At 36.5% G+C, this 24,442-nt stretch overlaps 1 protein-coding gene across 1 annotated transcript; it reads left to right on the top strand.

Moving 5' to 3' along the window:
* Positions 1 to 2,489: 2,489 nt before the first annotated feature.
* On the top strand, positions 2,490 to 4,679 carry LOC145074547 (ubiquitin-conjugating enzyme E2 36-like). The gene is made up of 8 exons (XM_079020901.1): positions 2,490 to 2,644; positions 2,779 to 2,806; positions 3,150 to 3,236; positions 3,791 to 3,849; positions 3,971 to 4,012; positions 4,107 to 4,180; positions 4,284 to 4,381; positions 4,478 to 4,679. Exons 1-8 carry the CDS (start codon positions 2,609 to 2,611, stop codon positions 4,513 to 4,515), a joined length of 462 nt encoding a protein of 153 aa, XP_078877027.1. The 5' UTR covers positions 2,490 to 2,608; the 3' UTR covers positions 4,516 to 4,679.
* The last annotated feature ends 19,763 nt before the right edge of the window (positions 4,680 to 24,442 follow it).

The following is a 24,442-nucleotide window of genomic DNA, read 5'->3' as shown; positions in this document are numbered from 1 at the left end:
TATTTTTTTTAAATTGTTAAATGTCAATTTGTGATAATTTATGGATATATATATTTTCCTCTTGTTAGTTGTAATTATTTTATTTTTTATTTTTCAATATATCATTAACTTAGTTTACATAAATTAAATATATCATAATAAGTATATTAATTTTAAATTTCAAATTTCAATTTTAATTTCTAATAAATTTATTTAACATTTTGTTATATTTAACTTGTTTAGTATACAGGTTTGTCAACTAAACACACAATTTTAGTTTATTTATTTAAATATTTTTCTTATAATTTTTGCTTATTTCAAATTTCAAATATAAACAAACTTTCAGTTTACTCCTATGTATTTAATATTTTGTTTTAATCAACTCATATAATATAATATGTAAATTCTTTAATCAAGTTGTTTCTTAACCAAATACATAAATAAGATATGTTTCGATGACTAGATATATAAAAAAAACTCAAAATAAAATTTAGGTTAATACCGCATTCTATTTTATATTAAGTTTTCGAGGTATTTTTTTTTATGAAAAATGGATAGGAAAGAAATAAAAGTTTCTTTTACTTCCTTTATTTTTGTTTTCCACATTTCTCCCATAATCATCCCAATAGGAGGAAAGATTTGATGAAAAATTAGAGTTTTCTCTTCTCTCATAATCATTCAATTTCTTTTTATTCTTTTTTTTTAAATGAAACTCAAAAACACATTTGATTTTCTTTCTTTTCCTTCTCCTTAAAAAAAATCAAGAATATTCGGTTCCTTCCATTCTCCTCCTTAAAATAGATTATTAAAAAAAATGCAAAAAGACACATTTGCTCCCATTTTCTTCCTTAAGAAAAGTCAAAAACATGGTATTAGTGATTGGGACTTGAATTTGAACGTTCAAGTAATTTTCATTGCTCAATGTGTATAAAAAGGTTTTTCATAAATTTCCCTCAAATGATTCTATATATAATCAAGAGTAGAGTACTGTCGGAGATTTGATTTTTGAGTTCAGTTTATAGATTTGAATTTTGGGTTTGAATGTACCGTTAGTTTGATTTGTGGTTTCTAAGAACCATCAAATAGTGAGTGAGAAAAATGAATATAGGATCGAATGGTTTATTTATGCTTGAGAGTGTCAATTAAAATATTGTTGGAGAGCAAATGAAAAAACAAGCCACGGTTTAGTGATGTATTTTTGATGTATCTAACAGAAAAGGATAGGTATATGGTGAGTCTCATATATTAATTTTATTATAAAAATCGAAACCAATAAAAAAGGTAAAAAAATTAGAAAGATAACTGTCATTTTATGTTTGTTAAAGAAACTAAAATCGTAACAAAATAATACCATATAAGGACAGTTTGAGTGAAAAAATAATTGAGACAAAATACATTCACACTACCCAAATAACATGAACGATTCATGTAATTTACTTTATAATCATTGTTTCGACATATTAAACGTGTTGAAAGATTGATTTCTAAGATCCCGATTTTGATTTTAAGATCTTATGATAATATGATTTTAAGATTCTACAAGCCAAAAACAATTCAAATCTCACTAGGAATTATGTGAAGCAAGATTTATAGTGAGATCTTAAAATATCTCACTAGGAAAGTTGTGAGATCTTAAAATATCAGCTAGGATCTTGAGATATTAAAACAATCCGATCTCATATCTCTAGTTTTATGATATAGTCTAGCCTTAAAAATTTGTTTCTTCAATTTGAAATAGAACATCACAACTTTCAAGAAGCCTCATAGAGTTTCACTAATTTATTTCGAATTGGGCGGATCATACTCATGATACTCCCTTTGTGATCTTAAGCCTTTAGTTGTATATGATCATAATGATCTTGTTTTTTTTGCAATTAAGATGTTTACTTTCTAATTTTTACGGTTTGCAACAATAAAAATTATGGTTTGTGTTTGAAAAGGTCACGTTAACTCCATATCGACATCTTAATCAACATCAAATTGTAATGTATATTGCACACCCGGTACCTAAAAATAAAAAATTGAATATGAGTTCATTTTGGTAGGATCTTACGATCCCATTATGATCTTATGATTATGATTTTGTAAAACATAAAACGATTTTACATAAGATTCCGATTTTGACAACATTGGTTTTAAATATGTTTACTGTGTATTTTATTGTTAAAAAATCAACAGTAAAGCATAGTACAACACTTACCTCTGAGCTTATTCTAATATTATTTACTAAGTTAAACTGAACTCAAAATAAAAACATGAACCAACCAATAATCCGTATGCATGTTTATGTATTGTTTGGTATATTTTTGTAATAATGTGATTATAATTTTTATATGTCATGTTGCTTTTAAAATAATATTTTAATTTTTATTCATATTATCTTATACTTATACAAATATATTTAATTGTTTATTGTTTTTCTATATAATTATTTATCAATATTTATTAGTTAATAATATAATGGTCCCCAGTTCCCAAATTATTTTAGTTCTTTAATTCGGGTTTTTTCCGACCCGTAAACGGAGGTGAAGATCCAAAAGCACCCCCTTCACATTCTCTCTCTAAAACCCCTCTCTATTTCTCTTCTCAAAAATCCAAAAGCTCCTTTAGCGTAACTTCTACTCCTTCCATGGCGAACAGTAATCTACCTCGAAGAATCATCAAGGTACTGTCCTCAACAAGCGATTTTCTTCGCGCTTTCTCGATTTCGCATATCTCGTTTTCTATTGTTTTTTCCTCCGATCAGTTTCGTAAATTGAAAGCAGTAACTGAGCTTGTGATTTTGTTGTTTTCGTTCAGGAGACACAGCGGTTGCTTAGCGAACCAGGTGAACTTGAACACTATTACTTAGTTGTTAATTTTGTGTGTTTGTTACTCGGAATTTCAATCCGATTAATAAAATTGTTTTGTTGGAGTATTGTTAATTGTAATGCAAGATATTAACAAAACGAGATCGTTAGGAGCGTAAAGGTACAGTTGCAGAAATGAGTGAAGATCGATTGGAATACGGATTTAGCCTAAGTTGCAGAATGATGCTAATCATGATCTTAAATCCTAGGAATTTACCCCCTTATATATTGTATTAGGGCTCATTTATACATTAACTCAATGACAACTCAAAAGGAAAAAAGAAGGGATTTGAGTTTGATGTTCATGAATTTGCTGTGTAGCTCCTGGGATAAGTGCATCACCATCAGAAGAGAATATGCGTTATTTCAATGTCATGATCCTTGGTCCATCACAATCTCCTTATGAAGGTAAATTAACTTTCTTGTATTGTTCTTGACTTCTTCTATTATTGGCTTATAGAGCTATTATTGTTGCTTCTTTTGTTTAAAAACTATGCTTATAAGTTATATGCTGTTTACTTTCTTCCTCAGTGAAGAAAGAATTCACATCTCTTGAACATAGACTGCAGATCTATATAATCTTGCCAAATGCTTCTCATTTTATTTTAAAACATATTGAAACTTTGTGATGTGAAAGTAGTTAAAGTACTTAACTACTTATCAAAGAGAACTCTTATATTGATTGTGTATTGAATGAGTGAATTCAATAATGTAGTTATCAAAAGATTCAAAAACTTAAGATATAAGAAACAATATATTCTTCAAAATGGTCAATTTTATCCTTCAAAATCAAACTAAAGCTAGTTTTCTGGAATGAAGTGATTATTAAGTTTCAATCATGTTATCTTATGAAGCAAGATTGCATTAAATCATTTCCTATGTTCTAATTCAATAACCTTACATTATTTACTAAATATATATATATATTTTTTCTCATGTTGCTTGTGGTTGTTGTTCTATAGGAGGAGTCTTCAAATTGGAGTTATTTTTGCCTGAAGAATATCCAATGGCAGCCCCCAAGGTACAAATATATACATTTAAATTATATAAAAAAAACATCTTTTAGCATATCCCTATTTGAATAATTCTTTTACAACATTTAACTTTTTATGGTATTTTATTTGTTATAAACTTTCTAACAGGTTCGATTTCTCACAAAGATATATCATCCTAACATTGACAAGGTTTATCTACTCGCATAATTTGTTTAACTTTAATAATTGTTTAAATTATTATTATTATTATTATTATTTTTTAATACTATTTTTTTCTATACAGCTTGGCCGAATATGTCTTGATATACTTAAAGATAAATGGAGCCCTGCTCTTCAAATTCGCACTGTACTCTTAAGGTAAAATTATTAATTATCCATGATTTTTCATAATTAGGTGATAATATAAATAATAAATTATAAAATAAATTCGTTTCTTGAAATTTTGCAATTTATGTTTTAGTATTCAAGCACTTTTGAGTGCTCCAAATCCAGATGATCCATTATCTGAAAACATAGCAAAACACTGGAAATCTAATGAAGCTGAAGCTGTTGAAACAGGTAATTTTTCTTTTTTGTTCATTTGTTTAAATTTAAAAAATTCTGTTTTTTTTAATAAGAAAAATGATATTATAATTTTATCTGTAAAACCCACAGCAAAGGAATGGACCCATATGTATGCTAGTGGAGCCTAACACAGGTATCATGTTTTTTTTTTCTCTCAAGAAAATAATATGTATAATTAGATATTTTAATTCACAATTTCCATTAGGGATAAAAGTTTTATTTTATTTCGAGATAAATTACTCTCATGTTATATTTTTCATTGGGTGGAACAAAGGAAAATTGTAATTTTTTATTTGTTAGACATTGGTTGGTTGTATGCGATGTTTGATAACCTCTGAACGAATCAAAAACCTCTTAACGGTTTAAGAACCCTACCTTTTCTTAACCATTCGGTTGGAATCATTCAACACAGTTTAGTTTTCTCAAACAGGTCGAATGTATGTCAAACACAGTATAATCTGTTATGTCTTTGTTGTTTTTACAGTAACAAATGAAAGTTGCATAAAAATGAATCAGAACAATTGATGATAAAATGTTAATCAGTCGTAGTCATATCTGACTCAACTTGGAACAATCATACAACTTGTTTTAAAAATGCATCAAAAACTCTGGCTTGGCTTAACTTTAACCAAAAAATTCAAAAAGATCTAACACAAGCGTTTGATCATAAGGCCCAAATATGTAATTCACTTTGTAAGTTGTAATAGTTAGAAAACGTGTCAAACATTTTTGTTTGGCTTTAGCTTTATACAAAAACCAAAAAATATTAAACATAACCATTTAATGTTAAAGCGTACCATCTGAGCAACCAAGGTCAACCTATCCTATTATATGGAAGATTAATCGCAGAACACTAGCAGTATTTTAAATGTATTAGAGTTTGAATGTTTGACCTCCGGTTTGAAATTCTACTTCTTAACACTAGGTTCCAATCACGGGAAGGCATATAATATAATATTCAACACATGTTTTGAAAACCTGGCTAGACCGACCGGTTTAATCGGGAGCCAGGATCTAGTTTTTCCAGGTCACAAAACGTTTGTAATGTGAACCGGTAAACACCGGTCCGGTACAATTGGACCGGTAAAACTGGAATTTAAAAAAAGTATATATATTTTTTCATTTTTTGTATTTTTTATATAATTAAATTAATAACAATGTAATTATGATATCATCTGGTTTTTTAAACCGGTCCTACTTGGATCGGTTAAAGTGTTAAACCATTGAATCAGTAAGATAGTCAGTTTGATTTTCGGTCCGGTTTTCAAAACCTATATATATATATATATATATATATATATATATATATATATATATATATATATATATATATATATATATATATATTAGTTCATATCAAGAGACTTGAAATTTTAGTTATGAGAAAGAAAATAAAAATAAAAAATGCCGAAATGTTTAAACCCAAAATATGAATAGAAAAAAAAAACATGCGAAATCGATTTCAAAGTTGATTTTTCATATGGTTTTGATCCTAGAGAAATTTTAAAGAGTAGATGGAAGATAATCAATGGAATGCTAAAATTTAGTGTGCAAACTCATATCGACATTATTATGGCCATATTTGCTTTGTATAATTACATTTATCGTAAGAGGAAGATATGTTTTTTAATTTTGTTGAACATCCTGATTGCATAATAAATGATGAACTTCGTGATGTCCCTGTTAATGACACAAACAATGAAGGCTTTTAAAAATTATCTAATAATATGAAGCGTGTCCATAATGATATTACTACTTTAATATGGAATGCTTGACATCGATGATTTTATTACCATATTTTTTATATTTTTTATGTTGTTGCATGACTTTTGATTTTATAATAGTTCTTAGTTATGGAAAATTTTCCAATTTTAAAAAAGAATAGGTTAGGCAATTAATTTTTTATTATTATGTTTCTATTTTATATGTTACAAAGATGTATTTTTATGTAATTTTATTTGTTCTAAACGTTGAGTTATTTTTATCAAACATTCATATAACAAACAAAAACTATATCTATCAACTACCGGCTATCAGCTACTGCCTACCAACTATCAGATACCAGTTAGTTTATCAAACACATAAAAAATATATATATTTTACCGTGGAAGTTTATTAGGTTAGATATATCATAGTGTATCTTTTTAATATGTTTCTTGAATATATCTTTAGTCATGGTGTATACGCCATATAATAAAAATTGATTTGATATTTTATTTTAAGTTAATCGCATACCATAGTTTCCCGAATGTTAATTTATCAAGTAAATATTAATTAAACAATGTATTTTCTTCGCCTTATGCTATAAAACTCTCAGAAATTCAAGTATCAAAATTTTTCTACAGCTAAAATTTAACATGTAGAACACTAAATAAAGTGTATATTTACATTTTTGTCAAATGTATTTACTTATGTGGTTAATGATAAACCACACAAAATAAAAAATAAATTAAACCGAAACCAAATAGTTTTATAAATTCGAACAATTATTTTTACAAGAAAACAAACAAAATCGAGAAATTGAGAAACTTGAAAAAACAAATAATCTTATAAAAACACAAAAAACATAAACGGATAATGAAACCGAAAAAAAGAGTCGTTTTTTTAAATGATATATGTAAATGAAAAATCGAACAATTAAATGAAACCTAAAAGAAACGGCAATTGGTGATTTATGTTCGTGTATGGATTCCAGAAATGTATATAATTAAAAAGATCGAGGATGAATGCCTTTTTGGGACCACTATTTGGGTGTTGTCGAGTTATTATAATAATTTAGTCTTTGACTCTTTGGTGCTAAAAGGTTGCATATACATTCTCTATTTGATAATAGAATCGTTTTATTTATTTTAATTGGTTTGATATTAGAAATAACAAACTTAAAGTCAGTAGTTGAGTTACTTGAATACAAAACCATTTATTAGCTATCCCTTTTCAATTGTTTGCTTTTTTCTAGCTTATTACTAGTGTTATTTACATATTTTTCATTTGGTTGTTCAAAAACAAAACAATTATTATCAATTGTAATAATAATAATAATAATAGCAACAACAACTGATAACAATAATGGCAATGAATAATATTAATAATAATAAATATATTTAAATTGTAATGATTTTTCTGAAAATAGATACAAAACTTAATGGTTTTATCCATAAATTTATGTTTAGCATTTAACGGAGACCTCATGTCATAATGCTTTTCTTTTAATATTTAAAAAATCAATCTCTTTTTTCTAAAAGGAAATATAAAATAATGACTTCATATATAAAGTTGAAAATATATTGCATTTTTTTATGACTCCATCACAACTAACCTACACAAGCTAAGGGTAAGTAGAAGCACCTGCATTGAGGTACCAAACTATGTTCTAAATATGTATATGGCATTCAAATGCATGAGAAATGAGTTAATACATTATATGAAAATATATCAATCAATAAAGTTGTATACATTCGTAGCTTCTAGTAATTATTAATACATTCATATGAGGCCTCTTCTCCTTTTTGTAATTGATAAAGGGGGTGAAGTACATTACGATTATAAATGGGAGTTTGAAAATTTATGGCAAACACATGTTTGCACACCCCACATTACTACATTGTGGGGCAAGTTAACATGTTTAAATTAAAACCAACTCCTATCCTCATTCAATGAATCATATTTTCCATTTTATTCGTTATAAAAATTGCTTTGATCAATGATCATTCTACCAAAACTACAAACAACTTTTTAGCCTTTTTGGTCCTGGATTTCAAAATGGAAAAAGAGTTTTGCATATTTGGATGCATTACATATAAGTAAGCAGTCGGTGAACAAAAACTGTTGTGTTTTTTAAAAGAAACTTTCTTAATGAGGGTTTTTGGACCAGTTTTCACGTACTGACGAATTTTCTGATACGAACATGAGGTTATGTCTCATGTCCGAGAGTCACTACAGACGAGTCTTTATGACCACGGGGGCTGAGTATGTTAAAGTTTTGAATATATGTTAATAGATTACTCATTATATATTTCACATGTCTTACAAAATCATTGCAATCTAAATGATTAAAAATTATTGTTGTTTAATAGAACTATAAAGTTAACATAAGGAACTAGTTTTTTTCCAACGTATATATCAAGTTTCTTTTAAAAAGAGTTTATATCATATTATCATTTGTAAAATATTATAGGCGTTGATTTAAGAAAAGAAAGAAAAAAGTTCTTGACAAGGGACACATGGAATTATATGGTTGGATATACAAGACTACATGAAACACTAAAAAAAAGTTGTACCTAAAAGATGTCAAATTGTCATAGTAGCATATTTGAAAAACATAGATTCTTATTGCATAGGTACCGACAGTCCCACACAAACCTCCAAATAGTCAAAGAAAGCCAACAATGAAAGTACAATGTTAATTGGATAAACTTTCAAAATATGATTATTTATTAATAAGAAAAAAAAAATGAAAATTTAGTGTTCAAACTTGTAATAATAAAATAAAAATAGAATGTTGTGATATATAAATAAATAAAAATATATTTTTATTTCTTGAATTCACCCTGGTTCTAAATTTATTTATTAACCATAAACATTAAAACCGAAAGAAGGACAAAACCTTTTAGAGGTGGCTTTTATTTACCAAAATGTATGTAGCAATTATAAAAGGGATAATGACTTGAAAGGGTAACGAACTTTCGACTTTTGTCATATTTAGTCACTAAACTTTTTTTCGTTATCTATTTGCCATTGAACTATTGAAACTGTTCACATTTTACCCTTATGATCGGCTGTTACCGGTCATAAGGGTAAAATGTGATCAGTTTCAATAGTTTAGTGGCAAATAGATAACGAAAAAAAGTTTAGTGACTAAATGTGAACAAAATCGAAAGTTTGTTTCCTTCTAAAAAGTTCAATGGCTAAATGTGAACAAACTTCCTACTGTATTATGTTTTAGCAAAATTATTTATTTTTGTTTAATTGTAGCAACATTTGTTGATGAAGAAATCTATGAAATAAAAAAACAAAATGCAACATCCGGATTTCTAGGTATCATAATTTAAGTATTTTTCTTTTGAGTTAAGAAGAAAGACTCGACGAGTTGACGCCTCAACTCGTCGAGTAAGGTCGCGACTGATGACTCGGATTAATGAATGGACTCGACGAGTCGGTGAGGCGACTCGACGAGTCCGCGCTGTTGGCAGAAACCCTATATAGTTACTTTCATCTTACACATATATATGAAGTATTTTATATAATTACGTGCTATGTTGGGTTGAGGGGTTCATTAAATTGGAATGGAAAATATGATTACCCGATAAATAAAGTTCTTCATTTCGTATCATATTATTTGATGAATCCATTCCCATTTCTTGAAACAATTGTAACCGAAACTTAAATCACATAGAATGGACAAAAAGAAGAGATTTAAACGGTATATTTATTTTATATCTAAAAATATGTTGCAGATGAAAAATAGGTAGATGAAATAGTTGGTGTGTGATCAAATAAAATGATGAGAGATAAGTGATGATAGAAAGGCGATGATAATTAGGTAAATAGATGATGATGAATATGTGATGTAAGATGAAAGGAGATACCATAACCTTAACCAGCAATGTGGCGATATAGTTATCTACCAGAGTATAGATGGCGACCACGGACTATTCTAGACAACCGAGTGGAAACACCAGCAGGCCCATAACCTGTAGGTGATGAATTACGAGTTCAGTCGATGTTGTAACTACGTATTCATGCGATGATACTCTAACCCCTTACTATGAATTACGAGTTCAGACGATGTTGTAACTACATATTCATGGGATGTCACAAATTTCGCATGCCAAACCAATGGTCATAATTCATATCAGTGAGAATGATTCATTTTTTTGTAAAACCAAAATCAGATTGGAAATTTTGATTTTTGATTTTGGAAAATGTCAAACCATTGGTTTTTTATTTCGGTTTTGGTTTTTTATTTTTTTAAATATATTTTCAGGGTTTTTTTTCTTTTTTTTTTTTTTTTTTTTTTTTTTAATTTCATAGATTTCTTCATCAACAAATGTTGCTACAATTTAACAAAAATAAATAATTTGCTAAAACATAATACAAGAGGAAGTTTGTTCACATTTAGTCATTGAACTTTTTAGAGGGAAACGAACTTTCGATTTTGTTCATATTTAGTCACTAAACTTTTTTTCGTTATCTATTTGCCATTGAACTATTGAAACTGTTCACATTTTACCCTGATGACCGGCTGTTGCCGGTCATAAGGGTAAAATGTGAACAGTTTCAATAGTTCAATGGCAAATAGATAACGAAAAAAAGTTTAGTGACTAAATGTGATAAAAGTCGAAACTTCGTTACCCTTTTAAGTCATTATCCCATTATAAAATTATTGTTGTGTTCATTTTATTGTTTGTGCTTGACATACAATATTTATTGTTTTGATGTTGTTCTCTCTTTTATTTTTAGCTTTTAACCATAATACATGTATTTTTATTATTATTATTAATTTATGATTCACAATGTCTATTATCTTTTTTTAATAGTATATGTTTTTTTTATTTCAAGTTAAGCACCATTTTTTTCTTCAATTGTAGTTGACATTTCATATGCATCGAGTACGAGCATTGTTAAGAATGAAGAAACGATTGAGCTTATATTGTTAATTTGAGTCAAATTTTAGATATAATTGAGTTGATATAATTTAGGATTCCTTTTATGAATTTGAGTCAAATTTTAGATATAATTGTACTTTATGATTCAATAGTAAAGGAAGAACCTTCAACCATTAATTTTATTGTATAAGAGAAAATATGAAAAATCTTAAAACATGGTTGGTGCTCGAGAAGTCGAGTAGGCACCACCACAGTCGTTACAAAAAATTGAGACAACCCCAGCATTCATTGTGTTAGGAAATCCATGGATTCTTAAAGCACTTTACAAGAAATTATAAAATATCTCAAAACTAAATATTTCTATAAAAATTCGAATTTTCATATCCAAAGATACAATTAAGTCAATTAAACTATAACACAACCATAGAGGTTTCAAGAAATATCTTTTTGATGATGATGATGATAGTTGATGTAGAAACGATGTTCAAAGCGATGAAAACCTTCATAGGTATCCATATAAGAAACCAAAGAAACACAAAAATGATATTCCTTAAAGGCTAGAGAGTAGGGGGTCTTAGTGTCACCGTTTACTGAGAGGGAGAGAGACACAATGCCACATTTTGGGTTATAGGATTAATTAATTAAGACAAATCTTCAAAAATGGTCTTTGTGGTATCTGTAACAACATGAAAATTTAAATATTTTCTTTTTATTTTTCAAACAGAACATGTCTCATACAAATCATCTCAAAACTTAAGTGTATCAAATGTTATCACGATAAAACATATCCCAGAATCTTAAATACAAAATCCTCTATCAGTGTGTATAAATCATGCCGGCGCCTTTCCGCGATCATCGCTAGTACCTGAAACACATATCACATAACACAATAAGCATAAATGTTTAGTGAGTTCCCCAAAATACACATACAGTACATACGCCACTCGAGACTATAACTTGGTATGACCCTCCGGTCAATGTGTCTCAGCGGGACCCTCTAGTCCCGTAGCTCGTTGGACCTTCCGGTCCGGTCTAGCTCGTTGGACCCTTCGGTCCAGTCTGATTGAGGACGCTCTGGCCTCATGAGTCGTTGGACCCTCTGGTCCGGTCTATATAACACATAGCATACATATAACACAATGCACATAAATCTCAGTCATACACATACACATAAGAGCACTCCGATCTGCACATAGATACCACTCTAGGTGATGTATAGTGAGAAGACTCACCTCGTAAGATGTCTAGAAAACTCTCGTGCTCGAATCCCCGATCTAGCCTCCGCCTATCAAAATGATAATATCATCAATACACTCCTTACATCCTCCTATCTAAGAATGGGTAAAAGGCTATTCTACCCCTCCCTGACCTCTCTTAAATCAGTTTGACCATCCCTAAGGTCAACTAAAATCAACTCAATCAACGGTCTATCTTTGACCAGACTCATCGAGTGCACTCGGGTGACTAAGCGAGTCCATGCATGTCCTCTGAATCCTCCTAAGGCCTCACTCGACTCGTCGAGTTAACCTTTCACTGGACGGGTTACCACTAGTCACGAATCGCGGGGCAACCCGATCCGAATCATCAAGTTCTCTCATGGACTCGGCGAGTTTCCCCCGTGGCATTACTCATTTGACCTTCTAAGGTCAGATCTGTTTCTCTAACATATAAATTTGGCCTTCCAACACCCAAAAATCACGTAAAGGTCTGATCTTGGTGTTCATGCATGGTGTATCTTGCATTATATACCATAGAAACCCCATTAATGCTTCCTAGCTTCAAACCCTAAGGTTTACTCTACTAAAACTTCATACTCTCGGCTCTCTATACCTAGAAGGGTCCAGATCTATAACACAAACTTGCAAGAGGGGTTTAAGGCATTCAAAACCCCAAAGATGAAGTGATTAAAGCCCTAACCCCAAAATAGAATCTACACAATAGGGAAGGAAAGAGGTTCGATTTTGTACCTCAGAATGAAGCTCCTTGCTTGAATAACTCAGAACAATAACCTTCCTTGGTCCCTCTTGCTGGAACTCTTCTCCTTCCTTGCAAAATCACACCAAAAGCTTAAGATAACTCTTTCTCTCACCCTTGTATCACCCAATGACTTATTTCACCACCCTAATCTTGTATGTTAAATTCGGGTTAACACACTATAGAAATTTCATAAGGATGTGATAGAAATCAATTGTCACTCTGTATATTTAATACTAAGTCCAAGCATCCTGTATAAGGTATAGATCAACTCTTACCATACCACTCGAACTGCATACTACATCACAACGTTAGACAAAGTATTGGCCTATTAAGTCTGAAAACTCTGTATTCCTTTTCTTTAATCTTTATTTGAATTCTTCTTCATCTTGCAAAACCATAATTTTGATATCACCGAAGTATTTATCACCATTTTCAACTCTTCTAACTTCGTAAGCAATCACTGCTTCAATCTGGTCAGCAGTGGAACAACTTCATGGGTTACACCAAAACATTCATCTCATCCAAATGTACTTTAAACACATAAAATTTCCTCTAAAGGTGTTATTATTTCATCAAACATAGTTTGAATGTACAACACCACTCTATAGGTATTAATACACTATTTACGGTATCGCTTGATAGATTTTATTTTACGATATCCTTTGACCGTTTATTTATGAAGTTATCAATGTCAACTATCATAAGTCTCCTTATCACCTTGAAAAGTTTCATGCCGAGAATGATATCAAAGTTGGACAAGGATATAGGAATCAGGTTAACAAGAAAATGATATCCTTCTATTTCTATGACACAATCTCTATAGACTTTACCAACAAGTAATGACACACTTTCCACGATATTTATATGAAACAGTTGGGTAAGTGCAAAGTAAGCAATTTGAATAGAACGTGCATATTCATGAGACACAAAAGAATATGAGGTACCAGAATCAAATAAGATGTGAGCAGGTCTAGAATTGACGAAAAAAATGTACCAATCACAACATTCGGTTCCTCGCGTGCATCCTCTGCGGTAATCTGGAATGCACAGCCTTTAGCTTTTGGCACCTCCTCCTTTTTAGTTGAAGTACCCATCGGTTGTTGAATGGAAGCATGACTTCCCACCATTTGGCTAATAAGAGTAGGGCAGAAATGTTTCCTATCGCCAGTAACACCACAAGCATAGCATGTAACATTCTTCCTCGGGAAAACGGGCTTCGTGTGACCCGTTTCTCCACATCCATAGCAAATCACCGGTCCTTTCTGTTTTGCATTGACCTTGGTGACTCTTCCCACATTTCCGACACGATGGTGACTGAAGAGAAAAAGATTGTGACCGACCGCGGCCACGAAATGTACTATGAGATTGTACTTGTCTGCTAGGATCAGATCGAGCCGATGGAATAGAAGAAACATAAACATTTCTTTCGATACGTGGATGCTTTGGAAGAGAAAGAGGGGCACCACGTATCTCCAAGTCGTTCTCACACTTTCAAGCATATTATTTATCTTTTAGTACATATTAGCATATAAGGCATTTCCCTTAAAGTATGCTAGTGTACATTATAGCAAGTGAGGTATTTAATCTAAGGCATGCTATAAACAATTCAATTAGCATATAAAATTCAATTAAGGCATATACCCTACTTAAGTCTTTCCTATGGTTTGTATCCATATACTCATAATGAATCCATTCATATATTGAACTTCCGACAGTTTAAGTCAAAATACCAGTCCGTGGTATTTAGTTCACTTAAACTACTACTCTGATACCATGATTGAAAGACCCCTTTCATACTTAACATTATTACTCCAAACATGCTACATGCATATCCATTACATATATGGTCTTATTACAAAAGACTGGATACAAACCGACTAACGAGGTTTTTTGTAACAGCCCGGAATCCAGGTAAGCTTTATGATCCTTCTATTTTGGAGAATTGTTAGATTTGGCCCTTAAAGTTGTATGTGAGATTAGTGAGTACGCTGGGCGTACTGAGATGTACGCCGCGCATACTCGCGCGCTTAATTTGAACGCGGACTCGCCCGGGTACGTTGGGCGTACCCAGGGGTTAAACTGGGCGTAGTGAGCCCAGATGCAAACCCTAAATTTCGGGCTTGTGCACTATAAAAGGAACATGTAGTCCTTGCCCTAGCCACCATACCCCCTTGAGTGAGTCCTTAGAGAGCTGAGATCCGTGCTTTAGCTTGTGAGTGTGTTTTTGAGCTTGAAGTTACCTTTTCATGGTAAAGAAGGAGAAGAAGGAGCCATTGTTGGAGCTAGAAGTTGAAGAACAAGTGTAGATCCGAGTTCTACAGTGGTTGGAGATCACTACTGAGGTAAAAAGCTCAAAGCTTTCCTTGTTCTTCATGAGTTTTGCTTTTTGGACCATTTTTAGGGTTTTTGGTTCAAAGTTGGAGACTTTATGTGCAAAGAGTCTCCATGAGTTTAGATCTGACCTTTTCTAGAGTATATTGTGTTAAGGATTCATAAAAATCCAGTCTTGGACGTAGATCTTGTGTCATGCATGAGTTATAGTCTCATTATGGAAAGAGGAAAGGTGTTTTGAGGACAAAGCGACCTTTACAGCCATGCAAAGGCTTAAAGGCTTCAACTTTATGGATTAAGTCATGTTAGAAGGGCCAACTCTGAAATTTGGATGAAAGTCTTAACCGTTTAAGACCTAAATGAGTTGGATGAGGAAGCTGGGTATTGCGCTGGGCGTAATCCCAGTATGCGCGGTGTAAGGGGTCGCGTACCCCGATTCCGTGAACGCTCCGGGTACGCCCAGTGTACACGTTTGGTACGCGCAGCGTAACCCGGAGGGTTGACTTTTGTTGACTTTTAGGGTTTGGTCAACTTTAGTGTATTTGAGCCAAGTAAGGGGTAAAATAGTCTTTTTACCTCTCCTAAGAGTGATTAGAGGAAATGGTCTAGCCTTGGGAATTATGTTGATGACAAGTGATTATTTCATATGATTAGGCGGAGGCTAGGTCTTATTTCTCTGAGTTCGAGATTTCCGAGTTACCGAGTTACACGAGGTGAGTCTTCTCACTATACGTTACCTAGAGTGGTATTATATGTTGACCAGAGGGTCTTATGTGTTATGTATGAGATTATGTGCTATGTGTTATATGTATGTTGTATGATGTTATAGACCGGACCGGAGAGTCCAACGATACAGACCGGGCCAGAGGGTCCAACGAGCTATGACCGGACCAGAGGGTCCAACGAGCCACGGGACTGGAGGATCCCGCTGAGACACATCGACCGGAGGGTCGTATTATAGCCTCGAGTTGCGTATGAGTTGTATGCGGTATTTTGGGGAATTCACTAAGCATTTATGCTTACAGTTGTTGTGTTATGTGTTTCAGGTACTAGCGAGGACCGTGGAAAGGCGCCGACGTGACCTGTACACACTAGAGAGAGGATTTGATTTTTATGTGATCTTGGGATATGTTATGTTTCGATAACTACTGTTGGATATTTTTGAGAATATTTTTATGTGAACTTGGTTGATGAAAAATGAAAATTTTTGTTTTGAAAATTACGTTGTTACAAGTTGGTATCAGAGCCTTGGTTTGAGGGACTCGGATGCACCTTTAGGCGTATCTGAACTCAAACTGAGGATTTGAGAAATCTTCAACGATGAAAACTAAATTTTCTAAAAGAGCAAGGGGTTTTGAGACAACCAGAACAGAGCAGTGCGTACGGTCAGCCAGCGCCCGAACGGTGAATCCCCAAAGTACCCTTACATTATGTGTTATGAGATATGCTATGCTATATTATGCATGATAGAGTAGGCTAGGTATTCAAATTAGGACTAGAGTGGCTTGATTTGTGATGCCTTAGCCTAGGAGATTTCTACTGCTGAGTTGCCTTGAGAGCGGGTAGGTAGCAGTTAGGAGCTCATGAGAGGTCTATCGAAGGGTATCCAATGCATAGCGAGAGTAGAGTACTTGTGATCTGGGATCCAAGGAGGAGGACTTGGTGTGGATGTTAATGCGGTGTGGTCAGTAGTATAGGTCCCATACTACTGAAGACACCGGATCAGTGGGCAGTCCAAGTAAGAATCCTTTGGACATCGGAGGACGAGTAGGGTTGCGTCATCGAGTGCGAGTATGCTCGATCGAGTCTCTGATATTTATATGTTGTATTTCAGAGGCATCATGGTTGGGACTCGACACACACCTGAGAGCAGTGGTGTCAGCGACGAGGAGATCCGTCGATTGATTCATGAGGAGGTGGCTGTTGCCATCCGGGCTGAGATTCCAGAGATGTTTGGGGACATCAAGACCACATTGATTGAGACCTTTGATGAGCAGTATGCAGCAGTGACTGAGGCTGCGGCTGCTGCAGCTACTGCTGCTGTTGCTACTGCCAGACCTCAGGGAGGTGACTCGTTGTTGTTTCAGGAGTTCAGCAACACGAAGCCACCAGAGTTCGATGGGACGCATGACCCGATTGCTGTGATGAGATGGATTTCTGGCATCGAGGGGTGTTTCTATACATGTTCTTATCCAGAGCACTTGAGAGTACGGTTCGCTCTGAACCAGTTCCGCTTGGGAGCGAAGGATTGGTGGAAGTTCGTGACGACGAGCTTCACTCTTGAGGAGATTTCTGAGGTGACCTAGGAGAGGTTCACCGCTATGTTCAGAGACTAGTATGTTCCCCCGGTGGAGAAGGAACGGTTGATTCAGGAGTTCTTGACCCTGAAGCAGGGTACTGATTCTGTTGCAGTGATTACCAGGAAGTTTCATGAGAGGGCGATGTTTTTCCCTGAGCAGGTGTCTTCTAAGCAGGCTCGCATGAGCCGGTATCTGTGTGTTCTGAGGAGAGATATTCGAGAGTTCGTGGCGAACTCGACTTACCGGACATTTGTTGAGCTCCAGGAAAATGCCCGGAAGAGGGAGATTGAGTTGGAGACTCAGGCCAGGGAGGAGGCCGAGTCACAGAGGGTGGATCGGCGGCCGACTCAGTCTCAGCCGGCAGCCAAGCGGGCCAGACCCGTTGATTCGAGATCTGGAGGCGCGAAGGGCCGCACTTGTGGGAAGTGCAGCAAGAGTCACGATGGGTCGTGCAGGGCTGGAGTATGCTACAAGTGCGGGAAGGAGGGGCATATAGCGAGAGATTTCCCCAAGGGATTTTCGGTTTGCTTTCATTGCAACCAGACCGGCCATCGGAAGGCCGAGTGCCCTCAGCTACTTCAGGGATCAGCGCAGGGATCTACGCCTGCTGCTAGGGCTACCGAGGTTCGTCCAGTGAAGGCCGAGGCACTGAAGGCTCGTGGGAGAGCTTTCCAGTTGACTGCAGAGGAGGTCTGCGCGGCGCTCGATGTTGTGGCTGGTATGTATTCTGTATTTATCTTTTATTTGAGTTGAGTTATTGTGCTTATATGATGATATGCGTAGGTACTTTTCTTGTGAGTTCTGTTTTTGCTTTGGTATTATTTGACTCGGGTGCGAGTCGGTCGTTTGTTTCCGTAGCATTTAGTCAGCACATTAGTATCCGTCGAGAGGCGTTGAGTTGACCTCTGCGAGTTTCCATAGCTGATGAGCGAGCAATGTATGCAACGGATATGCTTCGAGGATGTATCCTTAAGATCTTCGGTGTGGAGTTTCCGATAGATTTGGTTCCAATTGCGATGGGGGATGTGTGTGTTATAGTGGGCATGGATTGGTTGAGCCGATATGGAGCTGTTATAGACTGCGAGCGTCAATTGGTGACGATATGAGACCCTAGTGGGGGAGTACTTACGGTGTTCGGTGAGGGAACCCGATGTGGGTCAGTGTTTTGTTCGGCTGCCAAGGCGAGGCAGAGTTTGTAGCAAGGCTGCAGTGGATTCGTAGCCTATGTGACGGACACACGAGTGGCTGCTGGGAGGCCAAGTTCGATTGATGAGGTTCCGATAGTGTGTGAGTTTCCGGATGTTTTTCCCACGGAACTACCGGGTGTGCCTCCCGAGAGGCAAGTGGAGTTCCGTATCGATTTAGTTCCGGGAGCAGCACCTATCACCAAGGCGCCTTATCGCCTCGCGCCGCCAGAGATGCAGGAGGTATCCTCCCAGCTTCAGGAGCTGTTGGGGAAGGGGTTTATTCGACCGAGTAGCTCACCTTGGGGAGCTCCGATCCTTTTTGTCAAGAAGAAGGATGGTTCACACCGGATGTGTATTGATTACCGGGAGTTGAACAAGTTGACGGTCAAGAATAGTTATCCGTTGCCGAGGATCAATGATCTGTTTGATCAGTTGCAGGGGGCGTCTTGGTTCTCCAAGATAGACTTGAGGTCGGGTTATCATCAGATGAGGGTTCGGGATGAAGATATCTAGAAGACAGCGTTCAGAAATCGTTATGGGCATTACGAGTTCGTGGTGATGCCTTTTGGGCTCACCAATGCACCAGTTGCGTTCATGGATCTCATGAACAGGGTGTGCAGGCCGATGCTGGATCGGTCGGTGATCGTATTCATTGATGATATTTTGGTGTATTCGAGGTCTAGAGAATAACATGAGGAGAATTTGAGGGAGATCATTGGAGTTCTGAGATCAGAGAGGCTTTATGCCAAATTCTCCAAATGTAAGTTCTGGTTACGAGAGGTTCAGTTCTTGGGACATCTCGTCAACCATAATGGGATATTGGTCGATCCGGCCAAGATTGAGGCGGTCATGAGGTGGGAGGTGCCGAGATCACCCACCGAGATCAGGAGCTTTCTGGGATTGGTCGGCTATTATCGGAGATTTATTAAGGATTTCTCCAAGATCTCTGTGCCACTTACCAAGATGACCTGTAACGGTGTCGCTTTTTCCTGGGGTCCGGAGCAGCAGACCTCATTTCAAACACTTCGCCATAAGTTGTGTGAAGCCCCGGTGCTTGCACTCTCGGAAGGGATGGAGGATTTTGTGGTGTACTGCGATGCATCGATATCCGGTTTGGGAGTTGTGCTTATGCAGAGGGGTCATGTGATAGCATATGCATTGAGGCAGCTGAAGCCTCATGAGTCGAGGTATCCCACCCACGATCTGGAGCTGGGGGCTGTGGTGTTCGCCCTCAAGATCTAGCGTCACTATCTGTATGGGGTTCGGTGTACCATATACACGGACCACAAGAGTCTGAAGTACTTGATGGATCAGCCCAACCTGAATATGCGCCATAGGAGATGGTTGGATGTGGTAAAGGATTATGATTGTGAAATCTTGTACCATCCGGGCAAGGCTAATGTTGTAGCCGACGCGTTGAGCCGTAGGGCGGAGAGCACCCTGATTCGAGACCTTTGTATGAGGTTGACAGTGATGACTCCAGTGTTGGACACCATTCGAGGGGCCCAAGCGAAGGCCGTGAGACCGGAGAACCGCAAAAGGGAGCGGGTGATCTGGCAGGTATCGGAGTTCGTTACCGATAGTCGAGGACTTATGACTTTTCAGGGTCGGATTTGGGTACCGTTTGTGGGCAGAGTGCGTACCATCTTGATGGAGGAGGCCCATAGGTCGAAGATCTCGATCCATCCCGGGGCCACTAAGATGTTTTTGGATCTAAAGAAGGAGTATTGGTGGCCCTACATGAAGAGGGATGTTGCTTGGTTCGTAGAGAGGTGTTTAACCTGTCGCAAGGTTAAGGCCGAGCACCAGCGTCCGCATGGTAAGCTGCAGTCGTTAGAGATTCCCGAGTGGAAGTGGGAGCAGATTACCATGGATTTTATCACCAAATTGCCAAGGACTGCTAGAGGTGTCGATGCAATTTGGGTGATTGTGGACAGGTTGACGAAGAGCGCTCACTTTCTTGTTATCAGTGAGTGTTCTTCTGCTAAGAGGCTGGCAGAGCTGTATATGAGGGAGGTGGTATCGCGGCATGGAGTTCCGATCTCAATTGTTTCAGATCGAGATGTGTGATTTACTTCCATAGTTTGGAAGAAGTTTCACGAGGATTTGGGTACGAGGCTGCGTTTTAGTACCGCATACCACCCACAGACGGACGGACAAAGTGAGCGGACGATTCAGACGCTCGAGGACATGCTTCGGGCGTGTGTATTCGATTTCGGCGGAAGTTGAGACACGTATTTGCCCTTGGCTGAGTTTTCCTACAACAGCAGCCATCACTCGAGCATTGGTATGCCCTTTTGAGCTGTTGTATCGGAGGAGGTGTCGGACCCCCATATGCTGGGGAGAAGTAGGGCAACGCGTGATGGGTAGTACAGAGATTGTGCTCCAGACGGAAGAGCAGATACAACAGGTCCGACAGAGGTTGTTGACCGCTCAGAGTCGCCAGAAGAGTTATGCGGATAGGCGACGATCTGAGCTCGAGTTCCAGGTCGGTGATTTCGTGCTCCTGAAGGTATCTCCTTGGAAAGGAGTGATCCGATTTAGGAAGAGGGGCAAGCTGGGGCCCCGATATATTGGGTCGTTTAAAGTGATCGCGAGGTTAGGTAAAGTAGCGTATCGGTTGGAGCTACCTGCGGAGTTGGATCAGATTCATGATACCTTCCATGTGTCGCAGCCGAGGAAGTGTATTGCCGATGAGTCGGCGGTGGTACCATTAGAAGATATCCAGGTCGATGCGAGTCTGAATTATGCTAAGAAGCCGATCGCAATCTTGGATCGAAGGGTCAAGGTTCTGAGAAACAAGGAATTGCACCTGGTTCAGGTCCAGTGGCAGCATCGGAGAGGGTCCGAGCTGACCGGGGAGCCAGAGTCGGAGATGCGGGAGCAGCATCCGAAGTTGTTCGCAGCATGAGACTTCGAGGGCGAAGTCTGGTTCTAGTGGGGGAGAATTGTAACAGCCTGGAATCCAGGTAAGCTTTATGATCCTTCTATTTTGGAGAATTGTCAGATTTGGCCCTTAAAGTTGTATGTGAGATTAGTGAGTACGCTGGGCGTACTGAGATGTACGCCGCGCGTACTCGCACGCTTAATTTGAACATGGACTCGTCCGGGTACGCTGGGCATACCCAGGGGTTACGCTGGGCGTAGTGAGACCAGATGCAAACCCTAAATTTCGGGCTTGTGCACTATAAAGGAACATGTAGTCCTTGTCCTAGCCACCATACCCCCTTGAGTGAGTCCTTAGAGAGCTGACATCCGTGCTTTAGCTTGTAAGTGTGTTTTTGAGCTTGAAGTTACCTTTTCAAGGTAAAGAAGGAGAAGAAGGAGCCATTGTTGGAGCTAGAAGTTGAAGAACAAGTGTAGTTCCGAGTTCTACGGTGGTTGGAGATCACTTCTGAGGTAAAAAGCTCAAAGCTTTCCTTGTTCTTCATGAGTTTTGCTTTTTGGACCATTTTTAGGGTTTTTGGTTCAAAGTTGGAGACTTTATGTGCAAAGAGTCTCCATGAGTTTAGATCTGACCTTTTCTAGTGTATATTGTGTTAAAGATTCATAAAAATCAAGTGTTGGATGTAGATCTTGTGTCATGCATGAGTTATAGTCTCATTATGGAAAGAGGAAAGGTGTTTTGAGGATAAAGTGACCTTTACAGCCATGCAAAGGCTTAAAGGCTTCAACTTTATGGATTAAGTCATGTTAGAAGGGTCAGATCTGAATTTTGGATGAAAGTCTTAACCATTTAAGACCTAAATGAGTTGGATGAGGAAGCTGGGTATTACGCTGGGCGTAATCCCAGTACGCACGGCGTAAGGGGCCGCGTACCCCGATTCCGTGAAGGCTCCGGGTACGCCCAGTGTACACGTTTGGTACGCGCAGCGTAACCCGGAGGGTTGACTTTTAGGGTTTAGTCAACTTTAGTGTATTTGAGCCAAGTAAGGGGTAAAATAGTCTTTTACCTCTCCTGAGAGTGATTAGAGGAAATGGTCTTTCCTTGGAAATTATGTTGATGACAAGTGATTATTTCATATGATTAGGCGGAGGCTAGGTCTTATTTCTCTGAGTTCGAGATTTCCGAGTTACCGAGTTACACGAGGTAAGTCTTCTCACTATACGTTACCTAGAGTGGTATTATATGCTGACCAGAGGGTCTTATGTATTATGTATGAGATTATGTGCTATGTGTTATATGTATGTTGTATGATGTTATAGACCGGACCGGAGAGGCCAACGATACAGACCGGGCCGGAGGGTCCAACGAGCTATGACCGGACCAGAGGGTCCAATGAGCCATGGGACTGGAGGGTCCCGCTGAGACACATCGACCGGAGGGTCGTATTATAGCCTCGAGTGGCGTATGTGTTGTATGCGGTATTTTGGGGAACTCACTAAGCATTTATGTTTACAGTTGTTGTGTTATGTGTTTTAGGTACTAGCGAGGACCGTGGAAAGGCGCCGGCGTGACCCGTATACACTAGAGAGAGGATTTGATTTTTGTGATCTTGGGATATGTTATGTTTCAATAACTACTTTTTGATATTTTTTGAGAATATTTTTATGTGAACTTGGTTGATGAAAAATGAAAAATTTGTTTTGAAAATTATGTTGTTACATTTTTACAAAGTTATATATATATATATATATATATATATATATATATATATATATATATATATATATATATATATATATATATATATATTACATAACTACTCAGGAATTTATAATTCATAAACATATATAAGCAATAAGTACAAAAGTAATAGTATTAATTATTCTAAATCTTCCAACAATACATGTCTATACTGGATGCTTATCACCTGCAATAGTTAAACACCGAGAGGGATAAGCGGTGACACTTAGTGAGTTCAATAACAGTTACAATATAACGTTATGCTATATATATATATATATATATATATATATATATATATATATATATATATATATATATATATATATATATATATGACAGAAGCAAAGAGGAACAAAGAACAACAAAGACATATGTGTATCATATGACATACTTTCCATATCAACCAATGATTTGATTTAAAGATTTACGACCAATGAGACACAATGATTTCAACATGATATATATCATAAAAAATCCAACCCAAGAGACATAGAAACTGCCATTTCTGCTTATCATTTTGCTAGCATATACAGGCTTTCAGCCCTACCTAGCCGTATGCCCAAACCAAAGTGATACGAGACATGCTCTACATGGCCAAAGGCTTAATACCAATACCAAAGTGATACGAGTCATTCTCTACATGGTCAAAGGCATAAAGCCAATACCAAAGTGATACGAGACATGATCTACATGGCCAAAGGTATACAAATCCAATACCAGAATAACACAGGAAAGCACATTGCACATATAACACATAACATACAATTATCCCTATATTGAACTCACCGTGAAATAACCGAATGATAAAATGGTGATTTGGACAGCACTTAGTTTATGTAAATGACTTTCTTTGACGAAACTGGGAGTTTTATTTGAATACCAGGCTTTACAAGGGCAGAGTTTTAACTAAAAAGATTATTTTCTCGGGGTCTTTAGGGCTTCGGGACTTGCTTCGGGTGTTGGGGTGATTCTCTAGGCTTCAGGGGAGGGGGTGTAAGGATAGTTTGAGAGATGTTTTAGGGTGT

The sequence above is a fragment of the Lactuca serriola genome, chromosome 9, assembly GCF_051521515.1.
Source record: "Lactuca serriola cultivar US96UC23 chromosome 9, Lser_US96UC23_V15, whole genome shotgun sequence".
NCBI classification, from domain to species: domain Eukaryota; kingdom Viridiplantae; phylum Streptophyta; class Magnoliopsida; order Asterales; family Asteraceae; genus Lactuca; species Lactuca serriola.
The sequence above is the reverse complement of the archived record's forward strand: the minus strand, read 5'-3'. Positions and strand labels throughout refer to the sequence as shown.